General features: G+C 33.5%; 1 protein-coding gene across 1 annotated transcript in view; it reads left to right on the top strand.

Moving 5' to 3' along the window:
* Positions 1-21,108, top strand: part of gukh (NHS actin remodeling regulator GUK-holder) — a 197,385-nt gene that overhangs the window by 156,334 nt on the left and 19,943 nt on the right. The window contains exons 6-7 of the mRNA XM_089086026.1: positions 4,519-6,399; positions 14,160-14,402. Of these exons, the coding sequence (XP_088942152.1) occupies positions 4,519-6,399; positions 14,160-14,402 (2,124 nt within the window). The remainder of the gene's footprint in view (positions 1-4,518; positions 6,400-14,159; positions 14,403-21,108) is intronic.

Raw genomic sequence — 21,108 nt, 5'->3', positions numbered from 1 at the left:
TCTTGCCTGTAAGATTGAAATCTGTTGGTGTTTTTGCGCATTTCCCTCAAACCTTCTTAGTAGCAGTCTTCTGACCCATCCCAGAGAAGGAGTCTCCTCCCCGCCCTGTTACAGTCTCATCTCATTCCTTAGTACAGTGGTTCTCAAACTTATTTAGACACTGTAGTCCTTTTTACCCACAAAACATTTTAGGTACCCCTTCTCAGTTACCGGTACTAAGTAAACCTTGGCTAAGATATAACTAAATTTACCCATTATAGAGTTAAAGGGTTGTTTTATTTTTTTGTTGGCCGACCACTTAACCCCAAAAGTCGTAGTATACGCCCAAGGGTTACGCGTTTCACAGCTTGAGAACCACTGCCCTAGTGTATTCTGTATCTAAAGTAGACCCCGGCGCCGCGCCGGTGGATCGACCGAACGCCGCCGACGAGAGGCCCGGTCGAACGCCGCCGAAGTGTCGCAACGCCGCCGGCGCGCCAAGGGCGCGCCGCCACTGGCAGAGGCGGTGGCGTTCGGTCGACTTTAAATTAATTTTGCGGCAATTCTTTATGCGTCAACCGCAAAGTCGGAGCTTTTACTTCTCGTGTGGTTTAGTATTTCGATTCTCCTGATTAGAAATAAAGCAGGGCTTGCACTTTCTTAAATTTGGTAATTTTTGCGAGCATTTGGAAATCAAAGCTTAAACTCAATAGCTGATACTAAGTGTCCTAACATTTTGCTTGGATTAAAAGTGACGAACTAGGATGAAAATCACAGCATCTTCCTGGAGCTACTTCAGTCTGCATATTATTTTATTTAATTACATTTAAAACGGATGAGCTTTTCATTTTTTACCAGAAAATAGCTGGCATTAAATTTTTCTTCATACCGAATAAACCATTAAGTGCTTTTTGTTTCATTGTAATTGAAGTGTTCTCATGTGAAGTGTTCATGATGTATTTTTCAATTTGATATATTTACTTCTTTAAGATGCAGTTTATAATTTGACTGATATTAGGTATTTATCAATTTATAATTTGGAATGAATCCCCGAAAGAAAAAAAACGAATAATATCCAAAAGAGCAACCAAAAGCAATAAAAAGCAGCAGTTCAGCCTTAGCCTACATGACATATATTATATAAAGAAGCCAAAAAAATCTTCACAAGGCATTTTTTTAATTTTTAATTAAAAACCAGTTTTTAATAAAAGAAGTCGTCTTTTTAGGAATCCAAAAGAGCAAAAAAAAAACAACAAACAGTTAGCGTCGTAGTCGCCCATTTAAATTGTTTTAATTGTAGAAAAATAAACATTGATAATGAATAATATGAAAAAACTAAGCTTCCATATTATAGGTTATGTTAGCACTTTTTAGCCTGATAACTGACGATTTGGTTAGCGTGTTAGTAGAAGTTTTGTATGAAGTAATGCTCAATGAAAAAAAAACTACTAATTTTGATAATTATTTATGTTAAGAATACATAACTAATAGATACTTCAACTACTCGTATTATGCAAGGGTTCTGAAACGACACAGCCATTTCGTTTCTGCCACATTTCTACTTCTCTTGATGAATAACGAAGAAGACCAGTTTCCAGCCAGCGATTTGTGAATTTTTGAACTCATGAATAGGCTCGAATCTGTTGTAAATTTAAGCTGTGATTTGAGAAAGACTGATGATAACATTAAAGTTTGCGGTCAACATTGATCACGCCGGCGGCGCGCCGCCAACATCTTACCGGCGGCGCGCCGCCGACTTCTTACCGGTGGCGCGGCGCAGCGTGCTGTTTTTGGCCCCGCCGCCGCCGGTCTTCCGGCCTCGGCGCGGCGCCGGGGTCTAATCTAAAGAATGCTTTGTTAATTTTTACTACCACCCTGTGCACATGATATGTACCGTTTCTGCGTCTATCATTGCGTCAACCATTAAGTCTTGCGTGGCGGTTTTTGTCACCTAATTTACATTTTCAGATGGAAAGATTTATGATAATGGTTAAGAACAACGTAATCAAACAGCTAGTGTAATATGCAAATCTGAGGGGTGACACACTACATATTGCATGTGCCCCAGATACTTTGCCTTTGATTTTTCCTCTGATCTCGTCATTACGTCATCAACCCTGCATACTGCACCAGGTTTAATTTTACATCCATACTTCCCTTTGTGCATCAGATTTTTCATACCTCTGGTATGCATGAAACGGGCTAATGCGTAGCCCCTTGTATAAACCTTATTTCATTGCTACTGTACATCAACACTGGTGACTCGAAATTTTAATTCCTTATACCATAAAAGGAACCGACAGATATCTCACGATAGTGAAATAAAATAATAAAGTTGGGTTTGTCTAGTTCGAGATGACCGTTTTTTTTCGTCTTTTTGTAATTTGAGTAAACTGGCATTAACCGACAATTGTTGGTATATAACGTGATGTTTATCTTGACTCTGACTTGGTATTTGTGTGAGCATGCAAAAACTTAGACTAAACAAAGACAATTGCCTGTCTATCAGCAATTGGAAACTATCAGCACTGTTGCAAAAAAACCCTCATATTCTAAGTATCATTGATACTGTACCCCTTCCAATAAAAATAGTTAAAAGGTGTCCAGAAGTCTCAATTTGACTCAACAAAGAGAATTGCCTGTCTACAGGAAACTATCCGCACGGTTTCTAAAAACCCTCATATTCTAATTATCATTGATACTGTACCCTCTCCAAAAATAAAAGTTGAAGGGTGTCCAAGAAATGGCAATTTGAAAGGTAAAACTTTCGTGAAGTCGAAAGACAGAGAGAGAGAGAGAGAGAGAGAGAGAGAGAGAGAGAGAGAGAGAGAGAGAGAGAGAGAGAGAGAGAGAGAGAGAGAGAGAGAGAGAGAGAGAGAGAGAGAGAGCAGAGAGAGACGAGAGAGAGAGAGAGAGAGAGAGAGAGAGAGAGAGAGAGAGAGAGAGAGAGAGAGAGAGAGAGAGAGAGAGAGAGAGAGAGAGAGAGAGAGAGAGAGAGAGAGAGAGAGAGAGAGAGAGAGAGAGAGAGAGAGAGAGAGAGAGAGAGAGAGAGAGAGAGAGAGAGAGAGAGAGAGAGAGAGAGAGAGAGAGAGAGAGAGATGTAAGGTTTATTTAAATATTATTCTGCATCTACACCATGGATCCGAAGTTTTAATTCTCTTTTACCATTTATGGAACCGACAAGTATCTGGTACAGTGAAGTAAAGATGGCTTGTCTAGTTTAAGATAATGGTTATTATTTCTTCTGTAACTTGAGTAAACTGACATTAACTGACTGTTATTGTTTGTATGAGTATGAACGGATATATAATTCCCAATCTAGACTATATCCTACCTGGCATCAGTTGCCTATAGGAGGCATTCAATCCGCTCAAGTGTGATTTATAATTTGAGGAAAAGGCTAGTGAGTAAGGCAGAGGGCAAAAAGGTTTGCAATGAGTGAACAAGGGGAAAAGGGAGGAAGTAACATGCCCTCTATGGAAGACCCCTCCCCCCTCCCCATAGAGACGAAAAGTGGTATAATTCACCATGCAATAAAATAATATAATTTTATAAAATGAAGTTCTTTAGGACTTATTCAACATGGAATGGTGACGGTTTCCAAGAGATGGCTAAACCCGGCAGGAGAAGCTGTTTGAATTTACCAAGGAATTCCCTCCATCCCTTGGAATTCTCCCTTGGTTCTTGCGAAATCTTTTTTTTTTTAGAAAATACTTTCAGAAAATTTAATCTGACTTATTTTAATGAGTTTAAATTTTGAAATAAAGAAAAATTGAAAGAATTAAGTATGTCTAGCTGAAATTAAATAAAAAAGCAAAAATAAAAGAAGTTGAAGCTTTTTAGTTTTTAAAAAGTCAAAGTTTCCATCTCTAACAAACACGAAGCAAAAGCACAGTTCCCAAAATTTTACTTACGGTCTTGCGGTATTTGAATATTAAAATTAAATATTAAACTAAAAAAATAATTTTTTTTAAATATTACATAGAATTAAATCATCATAGTTAAGTTTAATAATTATTTAGTTTCATATTATAATAATTAATATATATATATATATATATATATATATATATATATATATATATATATATATATATATATATATATATATATATATATATATATATATATATATATATATATATATATATATATATATATATATATATATATATATATATATATATATATATATATATATATATATATATATATATATATATATATATATATATATATATATATATATATATATTATATATATATATATATATATATATATATATATATATATATATATATATATATATATATATATATATATATATATATATATATATATATATATATTTAATAATTAAATTAAATTGAATCATTTAACTAAATTTAATGATTAAATATTAATTTGAAATGTGTGTTTTAAGTCAGAGTAAGTTTACATTAATATCTCAAACACAAAGCTCAGTATATTTATGGATTTGCTTTAAGTAATGTGTAAGTTAACTCAAATTGTAAACAGGATCTTATTAAATCTTTCAGGGGTCCGACTGAGAAATCTTTCAAAAGAAGAAGGTTGTCGTTCTTCATCAGGAAATTGGAGTGGAAGTACAAGCACCAGGGCTTCCGATTCTGCCAGTGTATCTCCTGCCCCAGTTCGAACAAAGCGCAGCACATCATCTACTTCTCTTGACTGTGACTCCCTACTTAGCTCAAGCAGCCGATCTACGTGCCCTAATACATCTGCAGGGAAGCTGGAATCCCGACTTGTCCAAGCTGTGCCGCCTCACCTTCGCTCTGAAAGATTAAATATGGACACTTCAGCATCTTCTCATGCAAGTGAAGGCACAATTACGCCCGATGTCCGTGATGATACAAGTTCTGTATATAGCTGTGACGCAGAAGGCTATTACACCTCCTTTCAATTTGATAGTGGCCTTAAAGGAACTGCTGCTGAAACCGAGTATGATCTTTTTGGTCACGGCAGCACTAGTACAACAACCAGTTCTGCAGGAACAGTGATCGTCCGTGACTTCGCAAAGGATGCACCACCACCTCCCCCAAGAAACTCAACTCTGCAGAATAGAGACAGTATTATAACAGTCATTGATATGTCTCTTCAGGAGAATGTTGAAGCAATTGTTCATAAAGAAAACAAGAGCCCTTCTCCAGAGCCCGACCTTTCTTCTGAATCAGACTCAGAAAAACTGAGGGAAAAAACGTGCATGCGTAGTAATAGAATTCCTAGTATGTGTGCTATCACACCGCCTGGTAGCGATGATGAAAGTGATATAAGCGAAAAACAGGAGGAGTCTGTAATTGAAAATGGTTTAAAACGACAAGAGGAGTTACAATCCCAGATTCAAGCTTTGTTCATGCAGCATATTGAAACACAGGAATCACCTCCAGGTGTAGTAAAATTACCAATAATCAAAGATCTCAATTCTTCAATTATTTCATCTCAATCTATAGTTCAATCTATTTCTGAAACTGTTATTTTACAAAGTTTGGAGAAAAAAGTAAATGTTGACCTTCTTTCTATACCAGACTTACCCACTGTAATCCCAGCTACACCCTTCACTGCCGAAGATAGTTCCTCTTCCCGCTCTAGTTCATTAGAACGGAAACGAGGTGCTCGTGTTACACTTGACTCAGATGGTCGCGTTGTATATAGTTCAGATAGTTTGAAAAGGAGGAAGGGAGCAAATACAACATTTGAAACTGGGTGTTCTATTAAGGAAAAAGTACCTACTAAAGCAAGAACCATTGCTGTTGTCCACATGATGGATAGTGTGAATCAAACTTCTGCTGATCAACTGCCAGTAAATGCTGACCAGCTGAGAAGGTCAATGTCTCCCGGGAAAGTATCAATTATAGAAGAACAAAACGTTGGAAATATTTCCAAGAGAACAGTATTACCATCTAATTGTGCAACTGATGAAAATTGTATTGCCGCACATAGGGCGGGAAACGTTGCTGCAGTTTGTCAATCATCCAATAAACAGACATATTCCAATGATATTAGGGATGTACATACCTTAAGTGCCGTTAATACGAAACCTGTCTTGAACACAGATATGGGCAGATATCAGGACTTAAAAAGTACTTCACTAGTGCAGACTATCCTAAGAAAAGATCCTCACCTAAGCTCAAGTGAATCCTGTAAAGAAAACGAAAATTTTCGATCAAGAACTGAAAGTTATCTGCATGCAACCAATGGAGTCCGATTATCTGCAGCCCTACAACGAGCGGATAGCTACAAGCAAGCCAATCGAAGTTTATCTGTTGCCCAAGACTTCTCAGCAGAGCCATCTAAAATTTCCCAAACAGTTATTGGAAGCGGTAGGACGCCACTCTCTGCAAGACCGATGGGTAACAATACGCTGAAACGTTTGGAGAGACTTAATTCAAATTCTGGCAAAGGTTATTATTTTTTTTATTTTTTTTTATAGTGCTTAAACCCAGTTTTTTTTTTTGGGGGGGGGGGATGTCTAAACCTCACCATTGACTAAACATAATATTAGAATTTTTCTAATTCAGTTTTTGTAAATGCAAGATCTATGCGTATTACATTGGAATGATGTTTTTATGCTAGTATTTTAAAAACAATGAACAAGGACAGTTATTTTCGAGAACCTTTACCCCTTAGATTTTGGTTTACATAAACAGGTGTTGACGATATTTCCTGAATAATTTTATTTAAAGTAATTATTCAATACCTTATTTAATTATTAATCTTGAATAGTAATCGAACCTGTCTGGGGCTATTGAATAAATACAATGACTCTTTGTATCCAGGTCACCATCTAATGGAGGATCAGTGCAGCGTTACCCCCCCCCCCCCCTGATGAAAGTAAAAAATAAATAAAATCTGTAAGAAGGAAGACATCATGGAATAATCGGTTTTTCTGTTGCATACACCCAATTCTCTGTCCATCACCAAAAATCCTTGTCTCGTTTCCTTAATCCAAATAATGAGTTGACTGATGATTTTTTTTTTTTTTTACATCTAAAACGTTAATTTCAATTAAGGGTAAGTAAGGAACGATCTTTGACAATAGAAGTCACAACTCTAAAAACGGGAGGTTGTAAGCAACATGCACATCAACAGAGTAAAATGCTTATTCTAGATATGTAATATTTATCAAGTTTAAAGCTAACAATCGTAACGTATCAGACAAATAACATTTCATAATTTTAGAAAAAAAAAAACAAGTTAAAAAGTGAAAACACTATCAGAGGTTTCAAGCGCCATAATCCAAAAATATCAAATTTTGGAATTTTTACCATGGAGAATAGTCATGGATGCATGTTTTTTGCTTATTTGCCGTTTTTTTCCACCATAGTTGATCACGTCAACCCAGTGATCGTTAAGTATTCGAATAGGCATCTTTCGAATGTAAATTTTACCAACGTGCCAACACTGGTACCCCTGGACGCATCTTGGTCTATTCATCCCTGACAACCGCAATTTTCTAAGATTTTTTTTTCGATTGTTTCAAAAATGGAAGTTTTTGGGGCAGTATCACATTTTCGTCAGTGTTGTCACGATGAACCATGAAAAAACAAGTAAAACTAATTGGTTGAAATTGATTATGGTTTTTGCTCGTAAACACTTAAACATTAACAATCTGTTGATTCCCAAACAAAGCTATACCTTCAAAAGAAAGCTATACTTTCTTAGGCTGTTACGTGCCATTTGTTTATAGATTTTTTTTGCCGATCTTCCACCCACATTTCCTTTTTTTAAGTTTGGTGCCCGTTACTACCGAAAAATGCCTAAGTGAATATGAAGTTTTATTTTCATTAAAAATTGAAGTTCAAATTCCTCATAATTTTAAAAGATTCGTATGGCTGTGTAATATTCTGCTTAAGCAATTCAAACAATCAGATTTCATTTTCACTTTATTTGGTACGAATTCAATTGAAAATCAAATATTTTGTAGTAAGGCATCAAGACATGGCTAATTGTAGAAAGAAAAAGTCAAGACAGATAGTCCAAGTAATTGAGAGGCAAATGTTTTAATGGCTGCACGGCTAAATGGCGGGAGTAGGTATGACTCTCTTATTGGACAAATACTTGTTTGTTAGTTGTTGGAAAGGCACGACAGCCTGCCTAGAGTCTCAGGCAGGTTGACCAAAGTTGACCAAGGTTCACTCTTTGGTAAGTTTCTGCACTCTTAAAAAAAGGAGATTGCCCACATGAAATTTCTTATTTCGGCCATTTTGTGGCGCTAAATAGGATTTCGACTGGGTCCAAGACATTTTTGAGTGGAAATTTCAAGCCAGCTACTGGGCTTAGAGCTGTAAAATAATCGGCAAGACTACTAATCGGCTTAAAAAGAAAAACGATTTCATATTAAATGAGCGATTGTTAATAGACCATTGATTTTTTAATACTAATGGTTTAGTACGATTTCATAGCTGTATGTCAAATACTATGGGAGGTAGTCTGTGGGTAATCTTTTTTTTTGGGGGGGGGGGGGGGGTTACCTGAAGTGTCAAAGCATTTTTGCCCCAAAATTTTCAAAATTTTTATGAGAAGTTATTTAGACTAACATGAAAATTAAATACAGGCTAAACTTCAGCATAAAGAGTGCAGCACCATCATCCAGGGGGGGGGGGGTACGCACTATTGATTTTATGGGTCTCTCCCAAATTTTGAAAAATGTCCTTTATATTTTATACTTCAACTAAAAAATTAAAAAAAACGAATAATTTCTTCCCCCCCCCTTCCTCTGAATTTCAAAATATGCCCCCTTCCCCAAATTTAACCGAGAATTGACGCCAATGAAGGAGCGCTGGGCTTCCCCACACTGGATAATTTTCATTCGTTTCAATTTCTAACGTCGTTCTTTGGTTTCATTTGAAGAAAAAATATATTTTCTATATTTTAATTTGAAATAAGGTAGTTGATTTGTCTTTGACCCATACACGTTGGGTGGTGTTTGACCTTCTCTGCCAAATCTTCCAATTTGCATAGAAATGATTTTCTATGCTATTTGTTTTAATATTCGTATAAATTGTCTGTATTTCGGTATTTAGCCAAATTTCCCTTTCCTTTTTAATTATACACTTGCCTGAAATTTCATACAGGTTATGTATTAGCGTCTCTTACTAATCAGAAAGAAGGAGAAGAATTGTACCCACTCTTTGAGAAGTAAACTCCTATGCACGCACCTGATGTGTATGTAATCCACTTTGATGGATTAGCTTTCTGGAATGGAACCATTTGGTAAATCTATGGGAGTAACAAAGTGAAGAAGCTATCTTTAAGATTTGAGTCAACACTCCTTCAAAACATAATTAGCCTGTGAATTGATCAGTTCGAAAGGTGAAAGGCTTAGAACGCCAAATACTGGTTACAATGCCAAGCCCACTATCATCAATATAAGTGATTAGCTATACTGATGCCGCCTAAATAAAAGGTTATGATCATGGATTTATTTTGACAAAATTATTGTCTTATAAGGGGGAGGGGTAAATTTTTTATTTTGGAGGTTTAAATGTTAAGTTGCTAATTATATACTACTACTACTACTAACAACTCACCGCAGCACCAAGTCGCCTGAGGGCAACTTAGCTACACACGCTCCGCCTCCATCCAAATCTATTCGAAGCCCCCGTCTTTAAAACCTCCCAGGAAGTCCCCGTTTCGCTTAAATCATTCTTTACGACACCCTCCCACCCCAACCGCGGACGGCCTGCTTTCCGTTTCGTCCTAGACGGTTGTTAGAATTAGAAGCTACAGTTGTAACAGTGATAAAGTATGGTTCTGAAATGCGGTGCTTCGGAAGACGGAAGAGGGTTCGTTCGATGTTTTTCAGAAGAATTTTTTAAGCAGAGTTTCAGGTAACTGTTGGAACCTATACCGAACAACAAGTTTTGCGGAAAATGTAGTTCTATCTCACTTTCTAGGGCTGTTATAAGAGAAAGCTTGATGTGGCTAGGATGAAGGATGGCAGACTAATTTAGTTCGTTCATCCTCTTGGGCCAAACGAAAAGCAAATTGTTCCTAAATGGGGAGGGAAGAGGCGGTTTAAAGGAATCTGGAGCTTCTTGGGAGGGGGTATAAAGGGGAGGTTTGAAAAGTTCGGGATGGAAAGGGAGCGTGCGTAGCTATGTTAACCTAAGGTGGCTTAGTGCTGCAGTGAGTTGTTAGTTGTAGTAGTAGTGTGCGCAAAAATTTGCAGGGATGATGTTTGACATAAATGTAAAAATATCAACTGGGAGAAGGGGTCGAAAGCAGAAAATCTGTCGTAAGGACATTAGTAAACTGTTTCACTTAGCAATATTGTGATGGATATGTATGTCATGCATTCATTGTTGTTTAAATTATCAGAATATAAGACATTCCCCTTTCAAAACAGACATTAGAGACGAATGTAAACATGTTTGAATCCTGCTCAACTCTAGTGTAAACTATTGGCGTGAAAACCATAGGCCTAAAGTGAATGGACATATTATTATTATTATTATTATTATTATTCATTTCTGACCCACACTATACAAAGGTATAATACGTGGAGTAACACGAAGAAAAAGCATACAAATACAATGCAAATCAAAATAGAAATTCCATAGAAACCAGTTACAAAGTAGAACATCAAAAATACAAGACACTTAAACAAAAGAGAAAAAATATTAAAGGAGAGAAAAAAACAAAAAAACAAAAAATAACAAAACAAAACTTACAAAATCTAATAAAGCAGCAAAGTAGAAATACACAAGGTGTCTTTATTGTTATTATTATTTAAATTTTACCCTCTATTTACTATAGTAAAAAGCGTGGAGTAACAAAATAAAAACTAAGTTACGACTGAAAAAAAATCTAATATGGCGGTGGTGCGGAGAAATACGGATACAAGCGGTATTTGAAAGCTTTCTGTTTAGTACTTCCAATTTTACTAGTAATATCAGGAACGAAATTTTTTTAATGAATCCCTGTTTTTTGTCCTTGGAGGAAGAAACAACAAAAATATACAAACTCTAAAATAATTTATCCGGATTTAAAAAAAAAAAAATTTTCTTAAGAAGGGGACAAATTCCAGAAGCAAAAAAAATTGAATGGGCACAAAAAGTTGAGTAGAGCTTGACCAACGCAAGTTTGTTATATTTACCTCTAGTGGCAACAATCTTAGATAAAAAATTGGATATGCAATTTTTTTTATAGCCTTAAAGAAAAGCAAAAATGAAATCTTGAAGTACGCATAAAAGGCTTCTGTTTAGGGTTTAAATATTTGAAGTAAATAAAAACTATAGGAAAAACTACGACTCCAATATTCTATGTTGTAGGCTATATAAAGTTGTCAGGTAGTCAAGGGACGCCGATTTACGAAAATGCTGGGAGAGGCAGGGTAAATATGTGTTTTTTATTTTTAATAAAGATGCATAAAAGACGTTTTTCAAAATCTAGAGGGGACAGGGCAAAGCCGTATCTAGGGGAGCTATGGGATTTGAACCCCCCCCCCCAAATGTTAGTCCGACTCGTAAAAACGAAACAAAAATACATATAACCAAGTTTTTTATGCATTTTTGAAAATACCCCCCCTCCCGGAAAAAAATCCTGGAAACGGTCCTGGGGCAGGGGTCATTTCTTTTTCAATGAAAAAAAGGATGCTTTGCCAAGTCTAAGAAGGAGGAAGGGACTCTCCGACTGTTCCGCATATATTCTTAGTGTTTTTTTTTTTTTTTTTTTTTAATCTTAGATAGTAAAGGAAAAGGAATTAGGTTTTATTTTATAAATTTTTCTAATTTGCAAACATTGCCGCAATTGCATATCGCTTAAGAAATAATGCAAATGCAAGAAAAAACAAATTGAAAAACACTCTCATCTCGATAAAGAAATAATAATAAAATTCGGTTGGAAAAAATAAATTCAATGCAATTAAAACTACGAAAAATACAATCTTCGTAATATAAAGGCGCCAAATTACTTTGGTACACATATTTACTACGATAATGACTATATTAATTTTTTGGTAATATTTGAGGAAAATTTGAAATCGAACACAAACAACTGTGCTATGGGTGGAGCCTGGTGTTTCAGCTGTTCTGATATATTCTTCGGGGTTTATTTTTCCAAGAAAATAAGTCAATAATAAAAAAGGATAAAGTTTTATTTTATAAATGATTCTCACAAGCAAACATTGGTGATGTCGTATTTCTCTTTCACTCTAAAAAAAAGTGCATTAAAGAATAAAAATTAGAAAATACAGAAATATCGACAAAAGAGCAATAATAGAAGACGCATAGAAAAAAAATCAATACAAATAAAACTGCGAAGTATATACAACCTAATTGAACTTAATTGGTAAGTAAGTCAAAAATTTAAAAGCAAAATTCTTAAAATCAGGAAGTCTCGCTAATCACAAAAAGATCGCTAAAAAGTGAATATCAAGCTTTTTAACATGCACTTCTTCAGCCTAGCCTGGCTGTTGGACGTAATTAGAAGAGGTTTGTTAAACTAACCTACGGTGAAGAATTCTCAGGCATCAATTGCTCAGTTACGCAATATTTCAACTTAGTTTAAGTTTAAATCCTTTGCCAAAACAGGAACAACAATTATTACTAAGCCTTGGTTACAATCACTGACAACACTGACTACAGGTCGAATTGGTGGACCGGTGGAAGTATTGCTTAATTAAACAGTTGCTGCATGAAAAACTAACCTGAAGGTGAGCTTAAACAACTTCTAATCATACTAGATAATTAACTAATTAAAATAAATAATTAAAAATAAGAAAATTCGTTGGTCAAATAAATTAGAAAGTAACAAGCAAGCATTCAAAATCAGTCAAGTGAAAAATGAGCAAATCATCTCTGTAGGTTCGTCAAAGCTTTTGTGTATTAGGGATGTATTTGGTCAATAATGCTGTCTCATTTTTTTCTTTTTTTTTCTTGCAGTTATTAGCAACAGTTGTTCCTATTGTTTGTCTCCTAGTATTAGCCTGCCTTCTTTACCTTTTTATAAAGGAATCTTCCTCTAAAGATGCACGCTGTGGCGAATTGTCTGTAAACACATAGCCCATTTTTGAGAAAGTGTAATTCCATAACCCTTTGGAATTGAAAAACATGATCTATTTTCATATAGAATATTTCTACTACTATTCAGATTAATATGATCAAGTTTAAGATTAAATATAAAAAAATGGCTTTAGAACCTGACTAAACCATAATACGTGTCTAGATAATGTCTAGATTGTCCAAAAACGTATTCTTTCTTTTCTTTCTACATTTCTGTTTTATTATTTTTCTTCCTTGTTATTATTTCATATTTCTTATATTTTTTCTATCCCTTTCTCGTACATATTTTCTGAAAACGATGATAAAACGATAAAGGACCATTCAAAACACTGCTTGATTGAACAGTTGATGGCTGAAATTTCCTGAGCTACAAATGGGTTTAAACGCCGTTTTTTTTTATTACTATAACTAAATAACTAATTAAAATAACTAATAAAAAGGATAAAATTTGTTAGTCAAATGTACTTAATTAATGATAAAAAATCCTACTGTTTTTTTTTTAGCAATTATAAGCAAAAATCATTCCAATTTTTTTTTTTTCAAGTCTTGGCCTGCCTTCTCCACTTTTTGTGAGCTAATGTGCCTCCACAATTCCAACTTGTCTCTAACTGTCCATTTTTAAAATAGGTGTAAGCCAAACCCTTTAATTTTGAGTAAAACGATTTATTGGGGTATTGAATGTTTTTATTCTTGTTCTTCTGGTTAATATTTCAGTGAATGTAACCTGAGAAATGTAACCAATTTGTTGGACAATTATGTTTTTTAAAGAATATTTGAGGACCTAACCTATTACAACTTTAGTCGTTAAATTTGAAAACGCATTGTAATATTAGAATGTAGACCCCAGAGAAGTTGTATTTAAAATGTCAAAGACGAACATTGTGTCGATGAACGTCGTATTATCAAGCCCTTACCCATACCCTCGAAAATACCCCAATACGTTCCTTGATGATGAACGACACTTAAGTAGGTAAGGAAGTAAAGTAGTTCAATCACTAACGTAGCTTCCCTACCAAAGAAGTCATCAACCTTTCAAATAGGTCGTTAGCCACAAAAATCTCCACACCAAATATAACTCCCAACCTCTCTGAAATAAAATTGAATTCCCCTCCTGATATCTTAGATTCATACTATTTTTAAAGATTTTCCTTTTACAGAAACGGCCACCACAAATGGAGTCAATGAAGTGACTTCAGCCAATGGGCCCAAACCAACTATTACCAATCCCAATTTGCTAGGACGAAGGTCGTATGGACCTCAAGTATTGGTGAACAAGCGACAAGTGCAAACAGTTCAAGCATGCCCTGTGATAGCTACCTCTTCGCCACTCAATAATAATCTTTTCCGTCCGATTCAGTATGCAATTAATTCAAGCGAAAAACCGTCATTTTTAAGCTCAGGTAATACGGAAATTTGGTGAATTTTGCATGTTTTGTGGTCTTATGTTGTCTGCTTGAGTTTTGAACCTGTTTTGGGAAATATTTGCTTAGAATTTGGCTCGAAAATTCTTTCGCGAAGGCGGTTTGTGCCTCTAAAATGAATTCCTCTTCCAGTTTTATTTTAGAGTATGAATAAGAGACAATCCCGCTCCATGGCCTCATCTTAGGACTATTGATACTTGAAAACCAGGATTTTCTAAGATATTCCATTCAAGGCAGTTTCATATTTTGTCAGTATTGAAACATTGAACTGAGAACATAAATAGCAAAATCTATTCCTTAAATTTGACAGCGCTTTTAAATTTTTATCTTTTTTGCATTCTGATCCATGATTTGCTTAGAGAAGGTACCGATTTCCTTGCTCTCTGCCTTCGGCCGGCAGTCCAGTGCGTGGTTGAGGACAAATCACCCGACGTTTCCCGTGTTTTTCCTCCAGATTTTTCCAGGTACCCATTTAGATCTGAGTCGACTCTGGCAAAGCTTTTATAGTTACTTAATTTAATTACTTAATTAGGGTGATTATTAATGAATTAGTTAAACATTACCTTTGGGTTGATATTTAATATTAAACTATACAAAATTAAACCTCCGGTTTTATATTAAACCTGTAAGGAGGTTTAATATTAAACCTCCTTACAAAACCAAATAACCAGTGACACAAGGACTCGAACCCCTGCCCGTCAGTATTACATATCTAGCGTGCTAACCTTTCAGCTAGGATGGCTCCAGACACTTTTCCTCCATAAAAAATCAAACTTGAATAGCCTATGTGTTTTTAGCTTTTTTTGCTGTTTTTTTCACTTACTTTCCATTTTCTTAAATTTGACGCCTGTTAGGACCAAAAACTCTTTAATTAAGCGTGGAGGTCTTTTTAATTAAAATATGAAGTTCCAATTTTGCGTTATCTTGCATAGACATATGGTCATATCAGGGCCGTGTCCAGGAGAATATTACTTGTCTTGAACCTCCCCCTAACTTTGTACCCCCCCCCTCTAAACAAGAATCTTGGATACGGCCTTGGGTCATGTCGTTTTCACGTAACCAATTCAAAGAATATGATTTGACTTCCATTGTCCTCAGCACTTTAATAAGGCATAAAAGAAGTATCTTATTTAATTTCGGTATCTAGAACCGTTTTTAACAAAAATACTAGATTCCAAAAATTGTCTTCAAAAATACCACCCTTCCTTCAGTTTAAAAAAAATTCTAATCTTTTCGGCATATTTTTCAGCTGACGTCTTTGTTCAATTTTAACAGACGATAGTTTAATATTAAATATCAACCCAAAGGTAATGTTTAACTAATTCATTAATAATCACCCTAATTAAGTAATTAAATTATTATTGAAATCAATACTAAACTTGTTTTTATTGTTAAATAAGAGCTTATTATTTTAAGATATTATTTCTAATTTAGCACAAGAAAGTAAAACATTAACATTCAATTTTCAGATTGTTTGTCTTTTCATTAGTTTTGTAAATACTTAAAAAAAAAAAAAAAATTGTGAGCTATCTTTGAGAGCAGATAAAAGGTCTGGTGTTCAAGGATGTAAATACCTAAAAATAACAATAAAATTACTGACGTAACTGTTGAATGTCTGGAATTAAAACTTATTTGAAGACCAAACTCTTTTAGATCCGCATGTATAATTATTAGTCATTGCCAAAAGGATTCGTCAAATGAACTTATTTTGAAAGTCAATTTTTTTTTTAATTTACTGATATCGTATTCAGAACATTTATTTCAATGTTTATATAATTGATATTTTCCACTGATCAACTCCATTCTAAAAATTGCAGTTTCGGGGGATTTTGTCTCCCGAGTGCTTTCCTCTCCTTAATAAGACTTGGCCTTAGCTCTGTTTAAGCTGACAAGGATAATAACTGATTATTCTAAGCTTAGATAACACTTTTAATTATATTCAAAGGATTGAAAGAAAAACTTTAAAGAGAAATCTGTCCTTCATCCAAATCCAATGCGAGGCTCAACATTTTCGTTAGCAATATTTGTGTGAAATTCTGAAGAAGGATCAGTAGAAGCACCAGAGATTTATTTCGACTTCTTCTTCTTGTTTAGATTATGATGGAGGGTTTTTCGCATAATGTCATCATCTGAATCAAATTCTGAGCCCTGCAGCGTGTTGCTGCTGCTAAGTTTAAATTTTGGCTCCCGTATTATCAAGCTGAGATCAAATTCAATGCATCACTATAAAACTGCTGGAATTGCTCTCTATTCCCAAGTTGTCTGTATAGTTTCAATTTTGTATATTCAAAGTTATTAGATAGCGCATTGGTCGTCTTTAGTTTCTTTGCAGTAAAAACTGAGAAAAAAAAAAATATATATATATATATATATATATATATATATATATATATATATATATATATATATATATATATATATATATATATATATATATATATATATATATATATATATATATATATATATATATATATATATATATATATATATATATATATATATATATATATATATATATATATATATATATATATATATATATATATATATATATATATATATATATGTGTATATATATATATATATATATATATATATATATATATATATACACACACACACACATATATATATATATATATATATATATATATATATATATATATATATATATATATATATATATATATATATATATATATATATATATATATATATATATATATATATATATATATATATATATATATATATATATATATATGCTGTGCAATGCGCATATAATACATGTTTACATAATAATACATAATAAATAATACATAAAAATACAAAAAGCAAAAAAAAAATATTTACTTACATAACTTCAGTATTAATTTCTGAGTCTTTTTTTTTGGAATTACCTTAATTGAATTATTCTAAAGCGTTATTTCAAACCGAATTAATTTAAGTCAAGCAACTACACAAAACAACTTAAGAAGGCTTATTCCTTATAGCTCATTCCTATGGGGTTTCGAGTCTTGGTGTCACTGTTTATTTGGTTTGGAACGGAGGTCATTGGTGTAACTTTGTAAGTTCAGCCAGAGTCGACCTAGCTCTCTTTTTTTTTAGAGAGAAATATTTTATTAACCAAAATAACGCTTACATAATCTTTTCAACAATCATCGGGGAAAACCACTGGCTTGTATATGATGGAAAATGGGTACTCTAAATGGGTACTTGGACAAATCCGGGGAAAAAACACGGGAAGTATCGGATGATTTTGCCCCCAACCAAGTATTGCACTCCCAGTTGAAGGCAGTGAATTAGGAGATTGGTACCTTCGTTGCGCAGACCATTCGCCAGCATGCCAAAAGTAGAAGTTATTTTTTTTCATTCCTTTGAAGGTGTTGTTTCTTAAGGTTTCGATTGGGAGTAAAAAGATCGTTGATGTTTGAATTTTTACGGAAGATCTTTTTCCAAGGTGGCGACACGGGTGAAAATGTGATATAGTTCTAATAACTTCCTAGTTTTGGCATAAATGTAAAAAGATAAATGTAAAAGAAGCTGTTTTATTTTTCAAAGAGGCTGTCTTTCACATGCTCTGTGGTAGGTTAAGTAACCTAGCTTGCACTTGGGGCAGAAAAAACTATTGCGGCTTTCAGATTGAAAAAAAGTCAACATTTCATCTTGAATCTTGAATTGGATTTACAGTTTTGAACGTTTTAAGGCCCATTTCATGCTAGATGATACTAATAGTTTTTTCAGGCCTGATATTGTTTAGGCTTTTCCTTAGAGAATTATCTAAAATATCTTAAAAATAGGAAATTAATCAATTTTGAATATTTTCTGCGTATTATTCAATTAAAGAAAAAAGAAAAAAACAAAGTCAGTTTCAAAATGCGGCTGTATAGACGGATAAAGTAGTAAAAATCACAACAGGAAAAATATAGAAAATGTTCATGTAAAAACATAATTTTGAATCATCAGATGTAGCTCAAATGAACTATGATTGTTTGAATTGAAAAAGAAATTGTTGCAGCTTTTACATTAAAAAAAAAGAAGTGTCGTTGTCATCTTGAATCCGGAGTTTGGCTTACAGTTTTGATTGTTTTGATGCCCATTTTATTATAGTTAAAATATTAATATTTTTTTAGAGAACTCTGATACTATTTAGCCTTTTTGTTAGAAGACGATCGAAACTTCCTTAAAAAGTAGAAAAATTACTTAGTTTTGAATTTTTTTTTACGTATTTATTATGTGTAATAAAAAGAAAAAAATAAAGTTCACAAACGCAATTATGTTGACGGATAAAACAGTAAAAGTGCCGAAATAATACACAAAACTTGCATGTAAAAACATAAATCTTAAATTACCAAAAGTAGAATAAATGAAATAAGTTATTTAAATGAGGAAAAAACGTTTGCAGCTTTCACATTAAAAACGAGGATCGGAATGTAGTCTTGAAGTTGGGGTTTGGTTAACAATTCTGAACGGTTTGATGTCCAAAAAGCTAAAAATGATAGGGAAAATATTTTTTCACTATTCCCCTCTGTCCTCTCTGTTCTCACTTTCACTTTTCTGGAGCTTTTTAAATTGAAATCATATTCCACGCTGCACTCACGCTCCATTACCGCCGCTCCTATTATACTTTCTTGCCAAATTTCAATTGCTTCAATATAACATTTTAATTAAATAATGTAGTGAATTTTTATGTCCGAAAAAGCTATCTTAAGCTCCGAGACAGTGGGATAGATGCTATTTTGCACTTGAGAATAAAAAGAAACTGCTGAAGACAAAAAAGAGGGTTGTAGCCTACTTCAAAGAGTATCGTTAACTTATAAGAGTTAAAACTGGCTGGTGTCAATAAAAAAAAACATCATTGCCATCTAGCGTTTGGTGTCTTTTGACATTTTTCTATTTTTGTAATTGTTTGTTTTTGTCAAAACACTGAAATTAAACAATTATTGCTACATTCATTCTATCGATTGCAATAATTACATTAATTCTTCTTATTATTACATGCAACGAAATGCAAAGAACGCCATACGCTAGATGGCATTGATATCGTGTCTCGACACTAGCACGACTTTCCCCTCCTATAAATTAGCCATACTCTTTGGCTTACTCTTAGATAAATAGAATCGAACGGGGGGGAAGAAGTTCTGATGATTCTTGTCTTAAAGCTGGATGTAACTAAAAGTTTTTATATCATGTTTGTTGCTTCTGTAATTATTTTGTTTGTGTTTTTGATTGTAAATTTGTGTTTGAAATATTTTGGAGTTGGTTTTCTCAAGCTGAGTCACATATTCTTCTTGTCCACGCACGCCACTACTTTTAATTGTTTTCTTTCTTGCTTATATGCTTATTACGGATCCACCTATGCACGTTTTGTATTTTTGCCCTTCGCCCTTATTGATGTGGAGATGTAGTACGGTCTAGTAATATTGATAACAGGTGAATACATGTTTAGTTTATAAACATTTAAAATGGCACCAGTGAAAAAAAAATTAAAACAAAAGCATGCAGCGGTATCCAGTAAAGCCTTAATAGGTTCAATTTAAAAGAAAATACACTGCTATTACAAGGAGAATCAGCATAAACTTTTTTTAATTAATTTCTTGTGATACAGCAATAAAACAGGCTCAATCAATATAATGTAGACATGGTCAGTGGCGGTTCTGGCCCCTCTTGCGCCCAGGGTAAAATTCTCCTCCCCTGTCTCCCACAAAATTTTCAGTCCAAATTTTAACAATATTTTCATTTTTAACAAATTATTTTTGATTTAATAACTTATTAAATTGTTTTTTAAATTATTTTTAAAAATTTATTGTGTAAATTATCTAATTATTGTTTATTATTTTAATTTAATCATTTTTAAATTTATTTTTATTATTTCAATTAATTAATAATTTTGTATTTATTTTCATTTATTAAAACTGTGTGCTCTAATTTATTTTAATAAAAATAAAATTTCTAAAATAACAAAATGATAATAACCGCTAGACTATTTATTTTAAATTTCTGCGCCCCTGAAATTTCTGCGCCCAGGGCAAGTTCTCCCTTTGTCTCTCCCCCTAAACCGCCTCTGGACACAGTCTGATGTTCCAGTTTAAGATGGTGTAAGCTTTTACACCACCAACCAAAGTATCTTGAAACCTGGTCGAATGAAAAAAAAAAAAAAAAATAGCTACTTTAACAATATTCAACAAAGTATTGCTACATTAAATTTTACAAATTAAAAGACAGGTACATCAAGCAATATCAGCATATTTTTTTTTAAGTTTATTTCTTGTGAGACACTAATAAAATACGGTCACTCCATACGATATACAATATATTTAAGGTCTAATACGCCAGAATAAAGTTTATTCCATAAAGAAGTATCAGAGGCTGAAAAGAATCTAAACTCTAGTTTTAAACTGGAATTTAAACTTTAATCTAAACTGAAAAAGAAGGAAATAAAAAGACTTAATCAAAAATTGGAAAAGAAAAAAGGCAGTGACGCAAAAATGATTAGTAACAGGGAAATGCGCAGGAAAGCGGTGGGCTTAGGGCTCGGATTTCAAATTTTTTGCGTTTTTCATGGGGGTGTTATTGCAAAGGAAGTTTATAAAATTTTAAGCCAATTATGTTGTGCGGAACTGAAATATTATTCATTCTTAAATTATTAATTTTTTTTTGCATATTTTTGACCGTTTTAATC

Source organism: Artemia sp. Qi Xiang Cuo, chromosome 3 (assembly GCF_049724085.1).
Source record: "Artemia sp. Qi Xiang Cuo chromosome 3, ASM4972408v1, whole genome shotgun sequence".
NCBI classification, from domain to species: domain Eukaryota; kingdom Metazoa; phylum Arthropoda; class Branchiopoda; order Anostraca; family Artemiidae; genus Artemia; species Artemia sp. Qi Xiang Cuo.
Note: the sequence above shows the minus strand (reverse complement) of the source record. Positions and strands in the feature narration are given on the sequence as shown.